General features: G+C 31.5%; 1 protein-coding gene across 1 annotated transcript in view; it reads right to left on the bottom strand.

Annotated features, from left to right (window-relative positions):
* Positions 1–3,314: 3,314 nt before the first annotated feature.
* Positions 3,315–18,944, bottom strand: part of Pof1b (POF1B actin binding protein) — a 61,061-nt gene continuing 45,431 nt past the window's right edge. Inside the window, exons 10-17 of the mRNA XM_028786020.1 lie at positions 14,967–15,059; positions 14,017–14,130; positions 13,128–13,280; positions 12,716–12,835; positions 10,196–10,324; positions 9,336–9,418; positions 7,981–8,095; positions 3,315–5,355 (exon numbers count right to left, since the gene is read on the bottom strand). Of these exons, the coding sequence (XP_028641853.1) occupies positions 5,350–5,355; positions 7,981–8,095; positions 9,336–9,418; positions 10,196–10,324; positions 12,716–12,835; positions 13,128–13,280; positions 14,017–14,130; positions 14,967–15,059 (813 nt within the window). The 3' untranslated portion in view covers positions 3,315–5,349. The remainder of the gene's footprint in view (positions 5,356–7,980; positions 8,096–9,335; positions 9,419–10,195; positions 10,325–12,715; positions 12,836–13,127; positions 13,281–14,016; positions 14,131–14,966; positions 15,060–18,944) is intronic.

The following is an 18,944-nucleotide window of genomic DNA, read 5'->3' as shown; positions in this document are numbered from 1 at the left end:
GTTTTATAAGTTTATTTAAAGTTCTGCTGTAATTTAAATTCCACATTAAAGACTTTTCATTTAAAGTTTCTCTTAGGCAGTTTGATCATTAAAAATATCTTGTTGAATTTTTTTGTGTTAATGTGAGTTATGGATTTAAACAGTCATGATTACATCATGTTTATTCCTCAAAAATAGGTATCATTTGATAAAACCATGATGAAATGTTATAAATAAAGGTCCTCATTTTAAGACCTGAGATTGACTATCAGAAAGGAAACTAAAAATTTTTAAACTATTTACATGAGTTCAGAGAAATGAGAATATTTATTTTCCCAATATACACTTAAAAAGTATTGATTCAATTATTTGGAAGTTGTTACTGAAAATAAGCATAAAATAATTCGCTATTTTCCAATAGTTTTTATTTAACAGGATTCATATTGCCATATGCATTCAAATTTTGCCAATTGAATGATTCTTTAGAGCCCATTAGCAGCAGAAGAAACCTCTTAACTTCATATATTAGACCAGTGCTCCACAATTTATAAGGTTCACCTAGGGATCTTATTAATTTGAATTTAGTTGTAGTGACTACAGTTTTACATATCTAGTAAGATCACCTGTTGTGCTTTTGAGTAATGAGTGTTAGAAGAAAAGCATCTAGTATTATTCTAGAAAACTTTGGTGCTCTTGATTAAATAACTGGATACGTGGATAAAGAATATCCATATTAAGGATATGAAATTAATAACAAAGAAAGGAAACCTATAAATACAAATAATCTGAGATAAAATAACCTGTTGTGAGACAATGAGTTAGTAGGACTGATAAGGGATGGAGTCTTAGAAGATTCTAGTAGGAAACCATTGTAGGCTTAAAAGAAGTGAACACATTTTTTGGTTTGTTTATATTCAAAAATTATTTTGGAGATGTAAGGACTATTATCACAGTTGCTGAGGGAAGCAAGGTACCATATAAGAAATTGTTCATGGTTATAGTGAAATTGAACAAAAGATCTATTTATTTACTTATAAATAAATGGTCCCTAAAAAAACCTAGTCCACACAAGATAGAAATCTCTAACATTATAAGTTAAAGATTGTCCTTAAAAGAACAGGTTTTCCTGGCACATGACTGCCCTAAATACCTGTAAGGGACTTACACTGTAAAGTCCCTTTTACAGACTAATTCATAGCCATCATGTGCAGTTAAAATTGTTCAACTCCACTTTTAAGTTCATGGCATGAACAATGTATCAGGAATTATTTTCCCAGAAAGAGCCCTTGAATTCTACTCATGTTTCAAACAGGAAAACTTTCAATATCAACTTTGTACCATTCATAAAAATCACACACACATATATATATATATATATATATATATATATATATATATATATATATATATACGCAAATTCAAGAATAACTTTTATGTAACCACTTAGACATCTTCAATGATTAACATTACTTGACAAGGTTGTTTCATTTATATTATTCCCTAACAATGAAGGTAATGTTAGTTTGTAGAAGGAAGCAGCCTTGTTTGAAAGTGAAATGTAATAAAGGAGCAGACAAAGTGATGAAACTGAGAAAAGATTTCACAGAATGAGTCAGAGATAGGATGTGCCCAGCTCTCAAGAGAACAGACAGGAAAGAGGCTACTTTAAAAAGTGCAGAGTGAGTTAGGAGTTGGGGAAATTCAGTGAGAGCAATTCTCTTGAGTTTAGGCAGTGCAATGGAGTTGAACTCAGTTTGTACAGTTCATCAAGTGCAGGTCGGCAGAGTTAGTTTGAGGACAGAGAAATTCAGTCAGAATCCAAGAGAAGCCAGTTTGAATCAGTCAGCTTGGAGAGCTTTGAGCCAGAACAGCTGAGTTAAACCAGCCATCCAGAGTTCAGAAGGAACTAGAAAGAGTGAGCTTATTCAGCAGTAAGCCTATGAGATGAAAATTATATATGATGAATAAATGTTACATTTACAATTATGCCTTTATACATTTTCAGGTAACTATTCCAAAGGGAATAGTTTCATTAAAAATTGAACCGGTTGGCAATATTGATACTGCCTCATATATCACTTACTGTAAGTCTTATTCATTTCCCATCTGATTTACAAACTATAATCCTAGGAACACATATTTTCCACAATATGATTGTCTCATTGGACTCCTTTAGGAGAAACTACATTAAAATACCTATATATTCTTTCATTTAAACACATTGGTTTGCTTTTTATGTGTTTGAACCATACAGAGTATTCAACACTGATTGTATTAACAAACACAGTATAAAATTAAGGCATTATATTGTAAAGTCTCCCCATTAAAGGATCTCTCTATCATGAATTTCAAAACATTTAATATGTTGGGATGGGTAAACAAGGTTTATAAGCACATCTTTTTAAAATTTTTGAGACATGGCTCCTTTGTGTAGCCCTGGCTATCTTGGAGCTCATTTTGTATATTAGGCTGTCTTCAAACTCAGAGGTCTACTTGTTTCTACCTCCCAAGTGCTGGGATTAAAGGCATATGCCACTATTCCTGCCTTTTTATAAACACATTCTTAAGATGAATTCAAAAGAAAATTATTGAGAATGACAATTGATACTGACTATCATGTAATTGTGTCACATAACAATCTCATTATTCCTTTGTAGAATAAAAAGTTACATCTTGTTCTAGAGTAAATATTAGGCACTTTTATCAATGAAAGATGTGATTATTACTTTTTCCTGAAATACTATATTTACTATTTATCCTAGAGTAAGCATGAAACAATGTATTTTTCAGTTGAATAAAATTATTACAAAATCAAGTAAATTTTGTAATGGTGTATCCTGGTGAAGATGGGTCATTTGAGGAAATCATTTGAAAACATTTACTTTCAAAAGAATTTCTATTTTCCAAAGAAATGTAATCTTTATAAATTATAATAATGAGAAAGAAATGCAAAGACAGACTTTTGCTAAATTGATGTAAATTTGATAGTTAAATAATTTTTAAAAATTGTGCTCCTTTCTTATTGTTCAAGTTTGAAAAAAGTAATATGACTAAAGCACCAGTTCCAAGATGGGAAGAAAATATCTTAGCAAACCATGTTTAGGCTTAGAAAACTAAGTTTGTAAGCAAAGGTATATTTTGCACCAGCTGGATGTCAAACTTTTGTTAAAGTTCCACCTCGTATAGGCTACATCAAGAAGAATTTTCCTTTGTGCTTGTTTTACAGAACTGCTTCTTAGCTCCTATATAAATATTTAAAGGATAAAAAACTTCCTGGTAAAATAGGGTGATAAGCTAAAAGTCTTTTCTATTTGAAGTTCCACAAAGACAATATAGATGCTTAACATATTTTATTTAGATACATAAGAATATTTTGCATGACACTCTCCAGTCTCCATTTTATTTGACAAATCTAAAGTGAAAACATACGGAAATAGAAATGAGATAAACGGACATCTTCACCCGATGCCTCTGGAGTTTTCATTGAGTAACTACATGGAATTGATGAATATAGGAAGCACCCTATATAAAAATAGCAGGTTAGGTTCTACAATATCTGCATTTAGAGTTTAAACATTAGTTTTTTTCCCTCTCATTTGCATGGTGTTATATCAAATACATCAATGTATAAAACCCAAACTCAGGTCTCCTGAATGACTGGGGAAACTCATATCCAGAATTAAATGTATAATTTAATTAATATCACTTTTATTCCTCTTATTTCTATTGATCTTAAAACATTGGTAAAAATAATGAGAAACTTTTATATGACTCTAATTCACTATCTTAGATCAAACAGACTGTCTTAATTGCTCTTTAATTCTGGATATTGTTAGTTTTCAGTAATTTTGAAAAAGACTTATTCTCACATTCAAACTGTAATTTATGGCATTTTTCCCTCAAGGTAATTAAAACATTCCATTGTAACTTTTATAATAAATGAAAAACAATACTCTTGCCATAATTGCATATATGAGTAGCTAGCAGAGAGGGGAACTTATCTGTTCATAAAAAGGAGGGGAATTGTAAGAATATGAAGCATTAACATTTTGTACCATAAAATATTGATAAAATAGAAATTTTGTTCATGTCAGAGAACTTAATGCCTATCTTAAGTATTGTAAGAATATAAACAAGACTCTTAATTTCATATCAAGACCTTTTAAATATTTCTAACTCATAGGTCTATTTCATATAGTACCACAGCCATGCTTATATTAACTGCTTCTTAGAATAATTAGAATATGCCTATAAAGCATTGAAGAATTTTATAAAGGTTTCTGTAGATATTTTAGTACATAACTATGAACTAGACATGTAACCTGAATATCTTTGTTACAGTAATCCTAATTTGATGAACAAAGTTTTGTACCTTTTGATTGGGTTATATTATGAAATTTCATTATTGTAATATAATAAACAAATACTTGTATCACTTTGCAAAGTCATTGTAATTCAACTAACAAATTTCTAACTACATCAAAGACTGTAAAATATTCTCCAAGTAAGATACAGCTATCAAGTATCTTTTACTGCTATTTTTGTTATTTAAAGATTTTATGACTATGCAATATTTCAATGCTATGTCTGTATGTCACTATGAAAAATTCTACATTCTTATTGCCCCACCACTACAGTACAGTATAATATGTTTTTTACAAAGTGAATGGGATCACTTGCAGAAAATATTATTTTGAAAGAACAGATTTTCCCAGGTACTGACATGTACTTAGAACCAAGTTGCACAATGTATAATTTAATTAATTCATTTATTTAAAAGATATTAGCTCATAACAATGATTAACAAAATTAACCTCCACCTTTGACTTAGCTGTTTCCAAGATATGTTAGCACTGTTGTACTCTTTTTAGTCACAAGCTCAATGTGAGAAAAGTAAATTTAGGCTGTATATTTCATGGTTTAGTTAACCTATTTTTAAAAATTTGTTATTTGTCTCTCTTTTTTTGCTAGAAAACAAGACTGAATCCTGTAGCTAGGTTGCACATTTAACATAATAGAATAACTTGTAAAGACTCTGTTGTATGTATAAGTTCAACATATAGGAAGCACCTTATATAAGAATATCACGTTATGTTCTACACTGTCTGCAACCAGAGTTTAAACACAAAGGTTATTTTTTTCTCCCATTTGCATGGTGTTTTATCAAATATATCAATGTGTAGAAAAAAGGACTCAGTTCTGAATGACTGGGGGAATTCATCTCCAGAAGTAAATCATCCCATTAGATCCATGGGATAGTACTATGATTGACAATTTGATTACACGTTAGCAATAGAAAAATGACAATTAAAATATTGATGCAGACAATGAAAATTTTCTTTGGGTTGTAATATTGTAGAATGGATCCATTCATGGCTAGAAAAGAAAAAAATGTATTTTAAAATCGGTTCACAATTTTTTTTAAATACTGCCATTATTACATGTACATAGTTATTAAAAATATTCAGTTGAGTATGTATACTGCTAACAGAAATGTATCTCACTTTTATATACTATTTTATAGAGTATTCAATAAAATGATAATCTCCGACTTAAGGAATGTGTTTTAAATGACTGTAAGGCAAGAGTGGGAGATTGGGTACAGTTTGTTCTTATATTTAGAGGTTAAATATGTGGTGAAATATGTCAACTAATAAATGCAGTTCTATCATTTATGAACATATTGAATATATCTGAAACTTCTTCCTCTACATTCCTTTCCAACCCTAACTATAGATTTCATTGGAGACAGAAGAAATGACTACAACACTAGACCCTTTAATTCCACAGATTCTCACACTATTGTCACTGCATGTAGTCAAGCAATTGTTTTTGGTTTGTTTTGCTTTTAGATTTATTTATTTTCTGTGTGTGAGTACAGTGTAGCTGTCTTCAGACATACCAGAAGAGGTCATTGGATACTATTACAGATAGTTGCAAAGCACCATGTGGTTGCTGGGAATTGAACTCAGGACCTCTGGAAGAGCAGTCAGTGCTCTTAATTGCTGAGCCATCTCTCCAGCCTCATCAAGCAATTTTTTGAATCTTAACTTTTAGGATCAAATTATCCTTTAGTGAAAATTTTTAATCTGTGCAGACATATTTTTGCTACTAATCTGATTCTTAAGTTATCAAGTACTTTTTCTCACATGATAATTAGTAATGTTTTTCAACAAGTTGATAGCTTGAGAAATAATTTTTAAAAGATTAAACTATATATGTATTTTCATTTTTGTTTGAGATTTACTACATACTGCTTACTCTCACTGATTAGTTAAAATATTGATGCCTCTTACTATAAAAGAACATTAGAACTGAAATCATCATGATTTTTTATTACTACTGTAGTATTTGAGCTTGTTTGACTATAAGATATGTATTTTTCTGTTTTCTTTTCTTTTTTTCTTTCTGTGTCATCCAACCTTTTTTTTTTTCCAAGAGAGGGTTTCACTATGTAGCCCTGGCTGTCATGGAACTTATTCTATTGACTAGTATGGGCTCGAACTCAGAAAGATCTGCCTGCCTCTGCCTCTCAAGTGCTGGGATCAATGGAATGTGTCACCATTGCCCAAGATATATATTTTTTAATGCATTATTTTAAAACTATTTAATTTTAGTAACAGCGTAACTAAACTGTAACTTTATTTTTTAAAATATATATTTATTTGTTTTATGTATATGACTATACTGTAGCTGTCTTCACACACCAGAAGAGGACATTGGATCCCATTACAGATAGTTGTGAGCCACCATGTGGTTGCTGGAATTGAACTCATGACCTCTAGAAGAGCAGTCAGTGCTCTTAACCGCTGAGCCATCTCTCCAGCCCCTAAAATGTAATTTTAAGGTGTAGTATTTTTTCAACATATATATCAAAGTACAATAAAAATGTAAAAAATTATAATCCTTTGTTTCCAAATTTCACACATACGCTCAAAATCACAAATTTCAAAAAACAAAACATTATTAGTAAACTGGATAGCCTCCTCATGCTCCTTTCCAATCCTCCTCTACTTTTTGTGAGTAAGCACTTTCTTGAGTTTACTAACCATGGGTTTGCGTTATCATAGTATATAAGCCATTTGACAGGTAGATGATAACAACACTAAAGTTACTGTTTTGAATAAAATTATGTATGGTTTGAAAGCTGAGATTCTAAAATGTCTCTGTCCATTGTACAGGAGGAATGTTTCAAATTCCTGTGCTCATGATCAGTAAATTACTATTAAAATATCTTGCAAGATTATAGAAGTATATAATTAAGAAAAATGCAAGAGCATTTTTTAATATTAGCAAGTTTTCTCAAGCTCAGCACTAATTAAAATTTGGGGGTCAGATAATTTTTTTTATAAAGGAGTGTCCTACACAGTATAGGATTCATGGCAGTACTTTGGTCTATACCCAGTAGAGGTCAATACAGTTGACCTCTACTGGAAACTGAAAATGTCCAAATACACTAAATGTTCTGGAGTTGGAAAGTAGATGTCACTGCTGTGCTGGAGAGTATATATTTCCTCTATTATGATCATTAGTCTACAGGTTAACAATGAAAGCAGTAAAAGTCTTAAGAATGTAGCTGCCATCCATGTACAAGAAGAGATTATAAAATAATCAGCCCTGCAATAATAGGGTGAATTATTTAGAATGGTGTTGATATTTATGTTATCTGGTCAGGTTGGAGGAAGAAGTTGACATAAGTAAATTTTAGAGTAGATGTTACTCGCATGGTTATTCACCTTCACATTAAACCCCAGAATTTAAAACTGGAGGATTTAACTCAGTCTAGACAGAAAATAGGTACAAATCTCTTTTCCATTTTTAAAGAAATAAAAGGTAATAAGTATTCACATTCAAGATTACAAGACAAATTCTATCAATACACATACATTCATGTTTCATTCATTCCACTTCAAATTGTCTATGACATCTGATATTTTATCTAATTTTTTAAAGCTATAAATATGTAATTAAAACAGGATAGAAATATTCAAATAAACTTACACAAGTCCATTTGTCTTCAGTTTTCTCAATCACAATAGTTTGTGTATCACTACCTGGTGGTATATATTCATAGTCATCGTACAGGAGACCTAGGATTGGATATTGTGTTCTGTACCTATACATCAAAAACAGAGTTACTAGTAGTATAAAATAACTTTCATTTGTAGTCGCTCCTATTTCTATTCCCCTGTTTAAGTCAATTTATCACTGAATGATTAGTTTCAAATGAAATGCCTTCTCAAATATAAAAATGCAACTTTTTTATGTTAAAAAGGGAGGAACGTGTCCCTCTGATTCTGATGGATCACTGGTAGCACAGAACAATAATACATAGAAAAAACTAAAAATAAAGTAAGTACCATAATTGCTGAGCTTACTGCTTGAAGTTCTTCATGTTTATAGGATAGGGAAAGGAAAATCAACTGGATTCTAGAAAGTTTATCAAGTTAAAGTGACACAATCATGTATGTCACAGTCATATCTTGTATGGTAGAACTGTCTAGTGCTATTTATACATAGAAAAAAAAAGCAGTATTCTGCCTATGCCCTAATTACCAACACTTCCAGATATTCCTTCCCAAATATGTTCCAAAACACTAATTAAAATTTTCCCCAAATAAATAATTCTTAAGTTATAAATACTGTACCATTATGAGTAGGCTAATTGTCTTGTTATACTACATGTAGTATGTGAGTTATTCTTTAATGTATCCATACTTTATATGCTACTCAGTCACTGACTCAGCTTTCTTTTTTATCAGATCAACTGGTGATATCACACATAACCATTTTACTTTCTAAAGCACATAATTAGTGATGCTTAAAATTCAGATGTATACATTCTTTAAATGAACAGACTTAAAACATCTGTACTTAATAACGGAAAATATATGCTGACCTTGATAATATATGTTTTTAAATCAGATAAAAACCAAAGTTTATATGAGAGTTTATATTATCCAAGGTTTTAGGCATACATTGTAATTAGTGAAGCATATACCTTTCACATAAATGTATATCAATTTGAATAATCTAATCTCAATTTGAAAAATCAGGTTAAGATAAAGACTGTTTTCCACAACTTAGCACAACTAAATATCTATCAACTGATAGCCCCAATGTCATAAACAACTGATTATATATTTTTATTTCTATAATATTTAACATACTGTAAATATGATACATAATTATCCTAACCATGATATCAATGTCTTTTTAAAATATTCCTTCTCCAGTAGAATTGCTGACAGGTAAAATGATCTAAACTCTTTTTAGTGATATGCGCATCAACTAAGAGAATAATACCTTAAATTTTATAACTTGGCAAATTAAAATGTCATTTTAAAGTACATTACTTTTTTGTAGTGACTGTAGTCCTTACACCACCAGAGGATTGGTTATGGGATGAATATATTTCTTGTCTCAACTTTGAGAGTTCCTTACAAATAAAGCACAGTAATCATTTAAATAGAAATGTAAATATTAGGTAATAAGATTACTAAGAACAACCCCCACAACTCCTCCTGTTTTATAATTCTACTAATTTTAATTGACAATAGCCAAAAGTTTACAAATGCCTTTTAAGAACCCCACAAACTGAGGTAGGATGTTGATAATTGGATGGACATGGTTGTCAGTATGAAGATGTAATTTTTTGGTTTTGTTCTGAGCAGTTTAAAACTAAGGCCAATTAATAATAATAATAATGGTGAAGTATCCATAAGTAAGTAAATTCAGAGAACTAATGAATTTATTATCAATGTTACTGTGAGTATTATTTTTAAAATTATAGTAGTTTCTTTAGAACTTATTATATACCATATTCTGGGCTACATGCTTCTGATACAACATAGTTCCTTAATGAAGAAAGAGTTCAAGTTCATGATATAAGAATGATCTCACAGGCTTTAGAGAATTTCACTGCTAATGAAATATAAATCCAGTGTTTTAGAAATAGTAAATGTACAGCACTCATCTTTTTTTTTAACTTCAATCCCTTCTTTCATTTCATTAAGTATAAATTTTACTATTCATATACATACATTAATATATAGTAAAGTATATATTAGAAATGTGTCCTTTCTTTGGTGTTTTGATTAGGAGCCTTGAACAGATAAACCATCATTCCCACTCAATGTGTCCTTTCTGAATCCATGGGAATTATTTATTATACAGAACTTAATTGTACCCTTGCATTGTCTCTCCTTTTTCTTACCTCTGATTGACGCTTTATAAGTGAATCCTTCTCTTCCAGCAAACTTGTCAATTCATGAAGCTTGAATTGGAAATCACTACAACTTCCTTCTCTTTTTGAAACATCTTTTTGGTACTGGTTTAATTGGGACTAAGGATTTAGAAATAATAATTATTATAATGCTTTTAAAAAATACGACTTAACTGCAATATAGTATAATTAGGTAAAGTCGCATAGCTAGTCATATAATGAAAAATAATATATCAGTTTTCATAAATGTCTATACAATTTCATTGATATTAAATATAATTTGAAATGACAGAAGTTTCTCATCTTAAAAAGTTGTGTTCGCCATTTATGATCAGTACTATCTAAGCAACTGCTTTAGGCCATAGCAATAAAATAAAGCTAAGAGAAGAGGCACTTTGTCAAAAGCAAATTAAGGCACCTTCAATCTTAATGTTATATTATCCATTCACAATGTTACACCTTCACTTAATGTTATACTTTCAGTTCACAAAATGTCTCCTGATGCATGTCTTAACTAAATATTTACAGCATCACAGGGATAAGCATCTCAGAAGTAATCCAGACTAATATAATAACAACTGCAACTCAAAGCAAAGATCCTGAGGACAAACCTTCTCTTCCTCACGTCCACATATGTAGACATAGAAGCTGCCAGGTTAATGTGCTATTAATAATGTTATGTTGGATAAAGAGAAAACCAGTGGAAGAAATTTGATAGAATGATCAGGAGGCCTATTAACAAATTAAGTTTTGTTTAATTTATTTTAGAAAAAATCACTAATATTAAGAAAGAAAAATCATTGGCCGTTTCATCTCTAAAGATATTTAAATATCAGGGCTGAACAGATGGCTCAGGCACTAAGAACACTGGCTACTCTTCCAGAGGATCCAGGTTCAATTCCTCGCATCCACGTGGCAGCTCACAAGGGTCTTTAAACTCCAGTTCCAGGGGATCCAATATATTCACAGAGACATCACAACAATCCACAGAAAATAAAAATAAATAAATCACATGATAGTTAAATGTATTTGTCTACACTTAAGACTCAGTAAATTAAGGATTAGTTATATCAATTCAACATAGAATTGTAAGGCAACATACTATATACTTACTCTTACAGATATCCTAATTTTGTTGTCCATTATGGGTAAACAAAGTCCAGCATAATCTTCATGAGTGACAAAACTCTTAATATGTATAATTGTTAAAGTACAGGGAACAAATTATTGTGATGTGTTCAGCCACAATTGATACATGTAAAACACAATTTCTGAACCTAAGGCTCAGGGAGTATCAAGGGAGAGGGGGCAGTAAGATTGTAAGTAAGTAAATAAGTAAGTAAGAAAGTAAGTAAGTAAGTAAGCTACAGGACAAGTACGTTTGCTGTGAGATTGACCCTTATAGCAATAACTGGGAAATTTCACTCATGATGCCTCAATATGGCTTCCTAAACAAGACCTGAAGAAAGTATCAATAGGCATGCTAACACGAAAATGAAAAAAAAAATCTCACCAGGCTGCATCCATAGACAACTACAGGCAACTAAGGAATACAGCGAATGGGAGAAATAGGTTTCGCTGTGTATACATCCCTTAATTGGTTACTCAATACAGAATGGTCAGCTCAAAATTATACTGTAACACTAAATGGGGCAAGTAGGTTTTATTCATGTATTTAGACATTTGTAAAAATATGTATTAAGATTTAAAGAAAAAAGCAAGGATCTACAGAACAAGCAAAGAGGATGGGTGCACAGGAGAGACTGGAGAGAGGGAAGAGAAGGGGGAAATGGTGTAATATTTTTTAACCAAAATATTTATAATCACCCAGCTAAAGCTGTACAATGTTATATATTACTTTTCTCTGAATAAGCATCCATTAAGCAATATTATGAAGGATCCTTCACCCATCTCCAAAACATAAGTTGTTAAAAATTAATAAAAATAAAGACAATGAAATTAATGTCCTTTTTACCAACTGAGAAGAAAAAATAACCTAAAGTATAAAATAATTTAATTTGAAGTTCAAATTAGAAGTTTTGCTGCTTTTTTAATATACAGAAGTACAAGAAAAGGTTTTAGAAAATATGAAAAAGTCTTCAACTTAGTTTTTCTTTATTGCTTTAAAATTGTAACAATATGTATTTTTCTTTTTAATAATGTTCAGGTAGGGGAGGGGTGGTGATAGTGATAATAATTAATTATTATTTTAATAAAAATTTACCTTATAATTTATCTATACATGCATGCATGATAAATGTATGTGCATGCTTGTATGTGTATGCAGAGGCTAGAAAAAGGTAATAGATTTCAGAGAGCTGTAGTTACAAGCATTTGAAGGAAGAAATACATGGCTTCATACATGGGTGATGGTACCTAGGCTCTGCTCCTCATGGTTGAACAGCAAGTTGTTTTTTTTTTTAACCTCTGAGTTATCTCTCAAGGCCCAACAATCACTATTGTTTTAAAAAGTCTCTGTAGACAATTTTATGGAATGTAGGATCAACATACCCTTAGCTTGCTTATTTCTCTGTCTTTCTCAAGTCTCAAATTTTTTACCATCTCCATATAATGGCTGCCAATCTCATCCATCTTAGCCTGCAGTATCGGGCCTGTGGAAGTCTCAGACACCTAAACAAAAAAAACCAAAATAGCTTTCTGTAATTGGGTTGTTAAGAAGGAAATAAATATTAGATTTCAAGATTTATTACAAAACAAATACCATGTGATTAAATAAGACATTGAAATAATAAAAATGATCTTGAGAGGCTGTTTGATAAAGCTCAAGTGTCAGCAAGACACAACTTTCATTTAAGGTCAACAGAAAGGAGTCCAAGTACTACTCAAGGTGAAATTTGTATATTCTATTAACAATGATAGCTTTGTAGCTATATAACTGATACAATACTATAAAAATTAGTACCTGTATTCTAAGGTTTTTATTCTCTTGCTCTAAATTACGTTTACAATACTCAAGTTCTTTTAGTCTGTATTCCATGTCTGACAGTGTATGTCGAAGAGAAAGGTTATTTTCTTCCAATGTCTGACATTTTGAGCTTGAGTCTTGAAGTCCTTGCTGTAAAGAAGACACAAATCCATAAGAAAAATATATTTTGAGTTTACAAAGTGTCCTTTTAAGTGATCCATTGAGAAATATGAAGAAAAACTTCAAACCAAATCTTTTAGATTCTTGTCTTTAGATGATATTTTAAACATCATATTATATTTTAATCTTGTCCCTAATCGTATTTGCCTAAGAAGTAAAAAGGAATAACATTTATGTAAAAACTTCAGTACCAATTTAGCTATTAGATCCTCGTTAGTCTGAGTACATCATACTATACTAGCAGTCTCTAAAATGATTTTGCCCTTCATTGTGCTTAATAGATTACTTCAAAAAATCTTTGAGAAAGTCATGAGACCAGAGGGAGGGAATGAACTCTGAAGGTTCAGAATTATCTCTGCTCAAACAACATAGAATGCCTATAGAGTTCATTTCCTTGTTTATCCTGTATACAAACATATACAATTTTTCCCAATTAACACACATCATTAGATTAAATGACTGAGTCAACTTAGACTTTCAGTGACAATTCTTGTAGTCTCAAAATATAGAGAACTGTGTACTTTGTATACTATATAATATATAAAGCTGCCTATTTTTCTGAGAGGATATTCAGTTGTTGAAAATATGCAAAGCTGTTCAATTCTCAGTTGAACAAATTGTTCCATCACACTTCAATATGGTCTGGATTGTAACTCAGGACTTCAATGTGCCAGTAATTGTGCACCTACAAAAGACGACAACTTACTTGCTGTTGGCGATTATTTGCTCTCACTGATGCCAAGAGTTCTTCGTACTCTTTTATTTGATTTTCTTTGAATGCCAAGTCCTTTTCAAGTCTTATCTTGTCATTTTCCAGTGACTAAAGGCATAAATTACTTATTAGGACTCAGAGTTATATAAAATTGTTAACAGATAATGTCTTGATCATGTTGTAAAATTTAAATAAAAACTTGTTTCATCTGTAATTGCTTAACAAAGTGGAATTCTTCAAAGTCAAGAGAAATATAAGATACAAATGCACAAACTTTGAAAACCTGTATTGAAAGGACTATTTTTACTGCTAAGTGCAATGAAACAGAATGCTCTGAATAATTTTTGTTTTATTTCAATCTACAAAGACTTCTTAATCTCAGGAGGTAGAAAATCTTCAAATTAAAATCCAGCTTCACTTATGAGACTGCAGAAACTAACCAGAAAAGTAGGGAAAGACATTCAAAAATCCTTGAGGTGTTTTTCACTAGAGTGAAATTTCACCAGAATGTATCTAGCTGATGGCATCAAAAATATCAATTAAAATAAAAAAATAGAAAAGGTTAAGCATTGGAAGGGATTTTCAAGGTTTTTTTTTATTTAAAGAGAAATTCAAAATATGCTTTACCATTACAGAAAAGAAGGAAATTCTTATTAAATGACTACAGTTGTTCTAATTTTGTAGACAACTCTGTCTTTAAGTATTAAATTACCTTAGTGGGAAATTAATGATTTTTACATATCAACATACATTCATGTACTCATGAGGCAGTTCTTTCTCAACTTTCAATGCTAATTAGCTGTTTCACAAAATAATTCATCTCTATGGATGAGTAACATTTCTGTTTTACGATATTTTTATAGTATATTGAACATTTTTCATTTCTGTATGAAGAAGCTAACAATCAGAAATACTTGGGAAAGAAATATCAAAATAAATCTTACTGTCAAATCATTTTGAAGATGTCCAAGTTCCTCCCGTATGTTGCTAAACGTGGACAGCACTAGTCTCAGGGACTTATCAGACATACCCCTCATCTGGGGGAATAAAAACATCTAGTAAACATTTGTTTTTACTAGTGCTTCAAAATAGTCAACACTAGAAAATGTACCTTGTTTCTTTGTATTTTTATTCTACTGGTCCAAAAATACTTCAAAAAAGTTTTAGTTTTTAATACAACTAGTTTTTGAGATAGTTCCTCATAGTATAGCCTTGACTGGCTTGGAACTTGTTTTGTAGATAAAGCAAGTTGGCCTTGAACTCACAAGAGATCCACTAGCTCCTCCCTCCCAAACCCTGGGAGTAAAGGCCTGTACACCAGCACACCCAGTATTTTATACATGTTTTCAATCAAAACAATTCTACCACTTTCCCCTTTCTTTTGCCTCCCTGTAAACCCTTCCATGTACTCTCTTCAGAATCCCTCCCATATCCCTCTGAATATTCTCTTATGCAAGTCAAGCAACATTCCTGAAAAGATTTTAACTAAGCCTTTGGACAACTTTTCTTTTTTTCATTTGCATGAAAAAAGTAGTCTCCTTCACACAGCAGAATTCTATCATCAAATTTTTGCTTTTGATTTTATTCTTTATTTAAATGATTAGTGAAGAGATGACACAGTTAAGCTTCAAGCCATAAAAAGAACTTGCTTAAGCGTGCTGTGATGTCTATGGATTCTGCCTGAGGTGTGAAGAATTAAGTTTTATGTGGAGTACAGGGCTCTTTGCCCTAAGGTATTCCAATTGGAGTTTTCAGGCAGTAACTTGTCTTGAGTGACTCCACCACCACTCCATTCCCTAGCTCATTGCTACAACTGAAATGTAGGCTATCTCACAATACAATTCTTAAAACGATGTGCCCGTTTTACATCATGCCCATGAGTGTGTGCCTGTGTGTATAGATATGTATCACATGAGTGCTTGCTGCCTGTGGAAGCAAGAAAAAGGAATCAAAGCTCTTGGAAGTATAGTTCCTGAATGTTGCTAGCTTCTATGTGGGTGCTTGGGACTCAACCCTGGTTCTCTACTATAGGAAAACATGGTTCATCTGTCCTGCCCCTCAAAATCACACAGGACTGTTGAGGTAGAGTAGCAAACAAAACCAGATACCTGATAACAATGACACCCTGTTTAGTTTGTTGTAAGCAAATAAAAACCTACCTACACAGCAAGAACTATGAGGAAAAATAAATCATCTGTCAAGGTTCTCAAGCTTAGGGTAGCAACCACGTTGGGGGTAGAATATCAGATATCTTGCATATCAGATATTTATAAGTAATAACAGTAGCAAAATTACAGTTATGAAATTGCAACAAAATAATTTTATGGTTGCAGGTCACCAGAATCTGAAGAATTGTATTAAAAGGTTGTAACTTAAAGAAGGTTCAGAACTACTTAATTAGATGAGTCAAATATCACCACCTATGAACTACTACAAGTAAAATTAAATTAAGAATACACAGAAATATAAGCATATCAAAATAATATAAAACAAAGCCCAGGTTCAAATGTCTATCATACACACCAGATTAAAGAAGGATGTGACACACATACAAAAGGTAGTAAACCTCACACTGATGGGTGTAGGTTTATTGACATGACATCAGATCATGTGGTAGATGCATCATGTTTATCAACAAGTGATAAACTTTCAGATCTGACCTGAGAAATGCAGCTTATAATAGTTCTATCTTCCTGACATGCTTCAGTGTAATTGATATTAGTTGGGAAGGCCTCATACTATACTAGAACATGAATACCCATTGAACTATGTAGACTTTGGAGAGATTTTTGTCTTGCAAAACTCCTTCAGGACAGGGTTTCTTAATATCTTCCCTAACTATCTCCAATGGCTCTCATTACATTTGTATGAGTGTTCAAGCCTTTAGTTAGACTTCTTTAAATCTCATAGTCTTTTTAATGATTCCTTAATGTGACTGAAAATCATAAGCATTTATATATAAAAAATATTGAAAGCTCGAGATAATGAAAGAAACAATGCAGAAAACCATTAGACAATTAATATTTGACTCAAACCAAACTCCACAACAGGTTGATTTGGAGAAATTCTCCTATCTCACCTAAGGATAAGAGGATGAGAAATGAACCCAGACTTCTGCTGTTATCAGGTTTTAAAGAGATACACCAACACTACTTATTATGTTCATGTCAGGAAAAACAGAGTTGAGAAATGAGACTTCCATCCTAACAGTACAAAAATGATACCCCAAGCTCTGTCATATCAACTGATACCATAAAGCCTTCTGTTGTATCATGTGTAGACAGGCCAATTAGAAGAACATTCACTTCCACTTGGCAGTAATAGAAACGGTCCCACTTCCTCTGATTGTTTACCATAGGAGGTAACCTTCTAAAACAAGATATCCGGATAAGACTTTCATGTGTTAAGAGTTTCATAACACAGTAACCAAAAGCTCAGGTATTCATCAAGATTCACTAACCACTGAAAGACAAAAAAGAAGTCTCAAGTTGATAAAGAAAATCAATTTTTAATAGACATCAATATCAAGATAAAAGGAATTGTTAGAATTTCCTAAGGAAAGCTTTTAAGTAACCATAAAATCTTTTAGCAAGAAATTACAAACACTGAGAAAGAGGAAGTCACAGACTTTTCCATAAATTAAGCCAGGAATGCCTGACAAAATATGTGACTGAATATCAGTTCTAGACAGGCAGGCAGACAGACAGATACACACACACACACACACACAAGCTGTAGTTCTCATGATATTAAAAGCTATAAGAGAATACTGCCATTTAACTTACAGAACCAAAGCTATATATAAACATAGTCTCTCTAAACAAAAAATAACACATAAAATATAGAAAATCACGGACCAATAAATTTCAAATTATAAAATTTAATTACTGCTATCCAGTAATTACTGCTATTATAGTTTCTTTTTCCAAGCTTCCATAGAAACAAAGAACCTACTCTGACCAGGATGCAGGGGGATGGGAATGTAAATACATTTCTGGTAGAAATGTAAGCTTGTGTAACCACTAGGGAAATAAATATGGAAGATTTCACAAAATATTACAAAAGAAACTGCCATATAATCCAGCCACAACATTCCTAGGTATTTACTATGTATATATGAATTTTATTTAGTCATAAAGAAGAATAAAACTGCTATGTCAAGCAGTGGTTAGAAGGGCATATCCTTTAAGCAAACCAAGACAAAAAGACTCTATATCATTCCTATTATGCATAGAATTTAGAAATATATATATATTTCTAAATATATATAAATATTTATATATTATATATTTATATATACATATATTTAGAAATACACACACACATACACACACACACACACATATATATATATATATATATATATATATATATATATATATATGAAGGCACTTGCGTTCTCTAACATGGAGAGAGAGAATCATATAAAAGGAGAAGTAGGTGTATTTTGGAGGTTGGTGTAGGAAGGTTCACCAGTGGGAGGATCAAGGACAAAAATAATGAATGGGTAGATAAATACATACAAAGTACAAGGGCAGATACATGTGAAATTTTCCTAATGAAATTATTTTCTTCATTAATTAAATACATGATCAGGAATTCAAGGCCCATAACTAAACATAATAAAAGCAAGTTACTGCAAACTAACAGCCAATATCAAATTAAATGGAGAGATACTTGTAGCAATCCCACTAAAATTGGGGACAAGACAAGGCTGCCCACTCTCCCTATATTTATTCAATATAGTACTCTAAGTGTTAGCTAGAACAATAAGAATACAATAAGATATAAAGGGGATAAAAACTAGCAAAGAAGAAATAAAGTTATCACTATTTGCAGATGATATGATAGTATGCATAAGCGACCCCAAAAATTCTACCAGAGAATGTCTCCAGCTTTTAAACTTAAGAAATGTGCCTGGA

This window comes from Grammomys surdaster, unplaced genomic scaffold, assembly GCF_004785775.1.
Source record: "Grammomys surdaster isolate TR1022 unplaced genomic scaffold, NIH_TR_1.0 61, whole genome shotgun sequence".
Classification (NCBI taxonomy): Eukaryota; Metazoa; Chordata; class Mammalia; order Rodentia; family Muridae; genus Grammomys; species Grammomys surdaster.
Note: the sequence above shows the minus strand (reverse complement) of the source record. Positions and strands in the feature narration are given on the sequence as shown.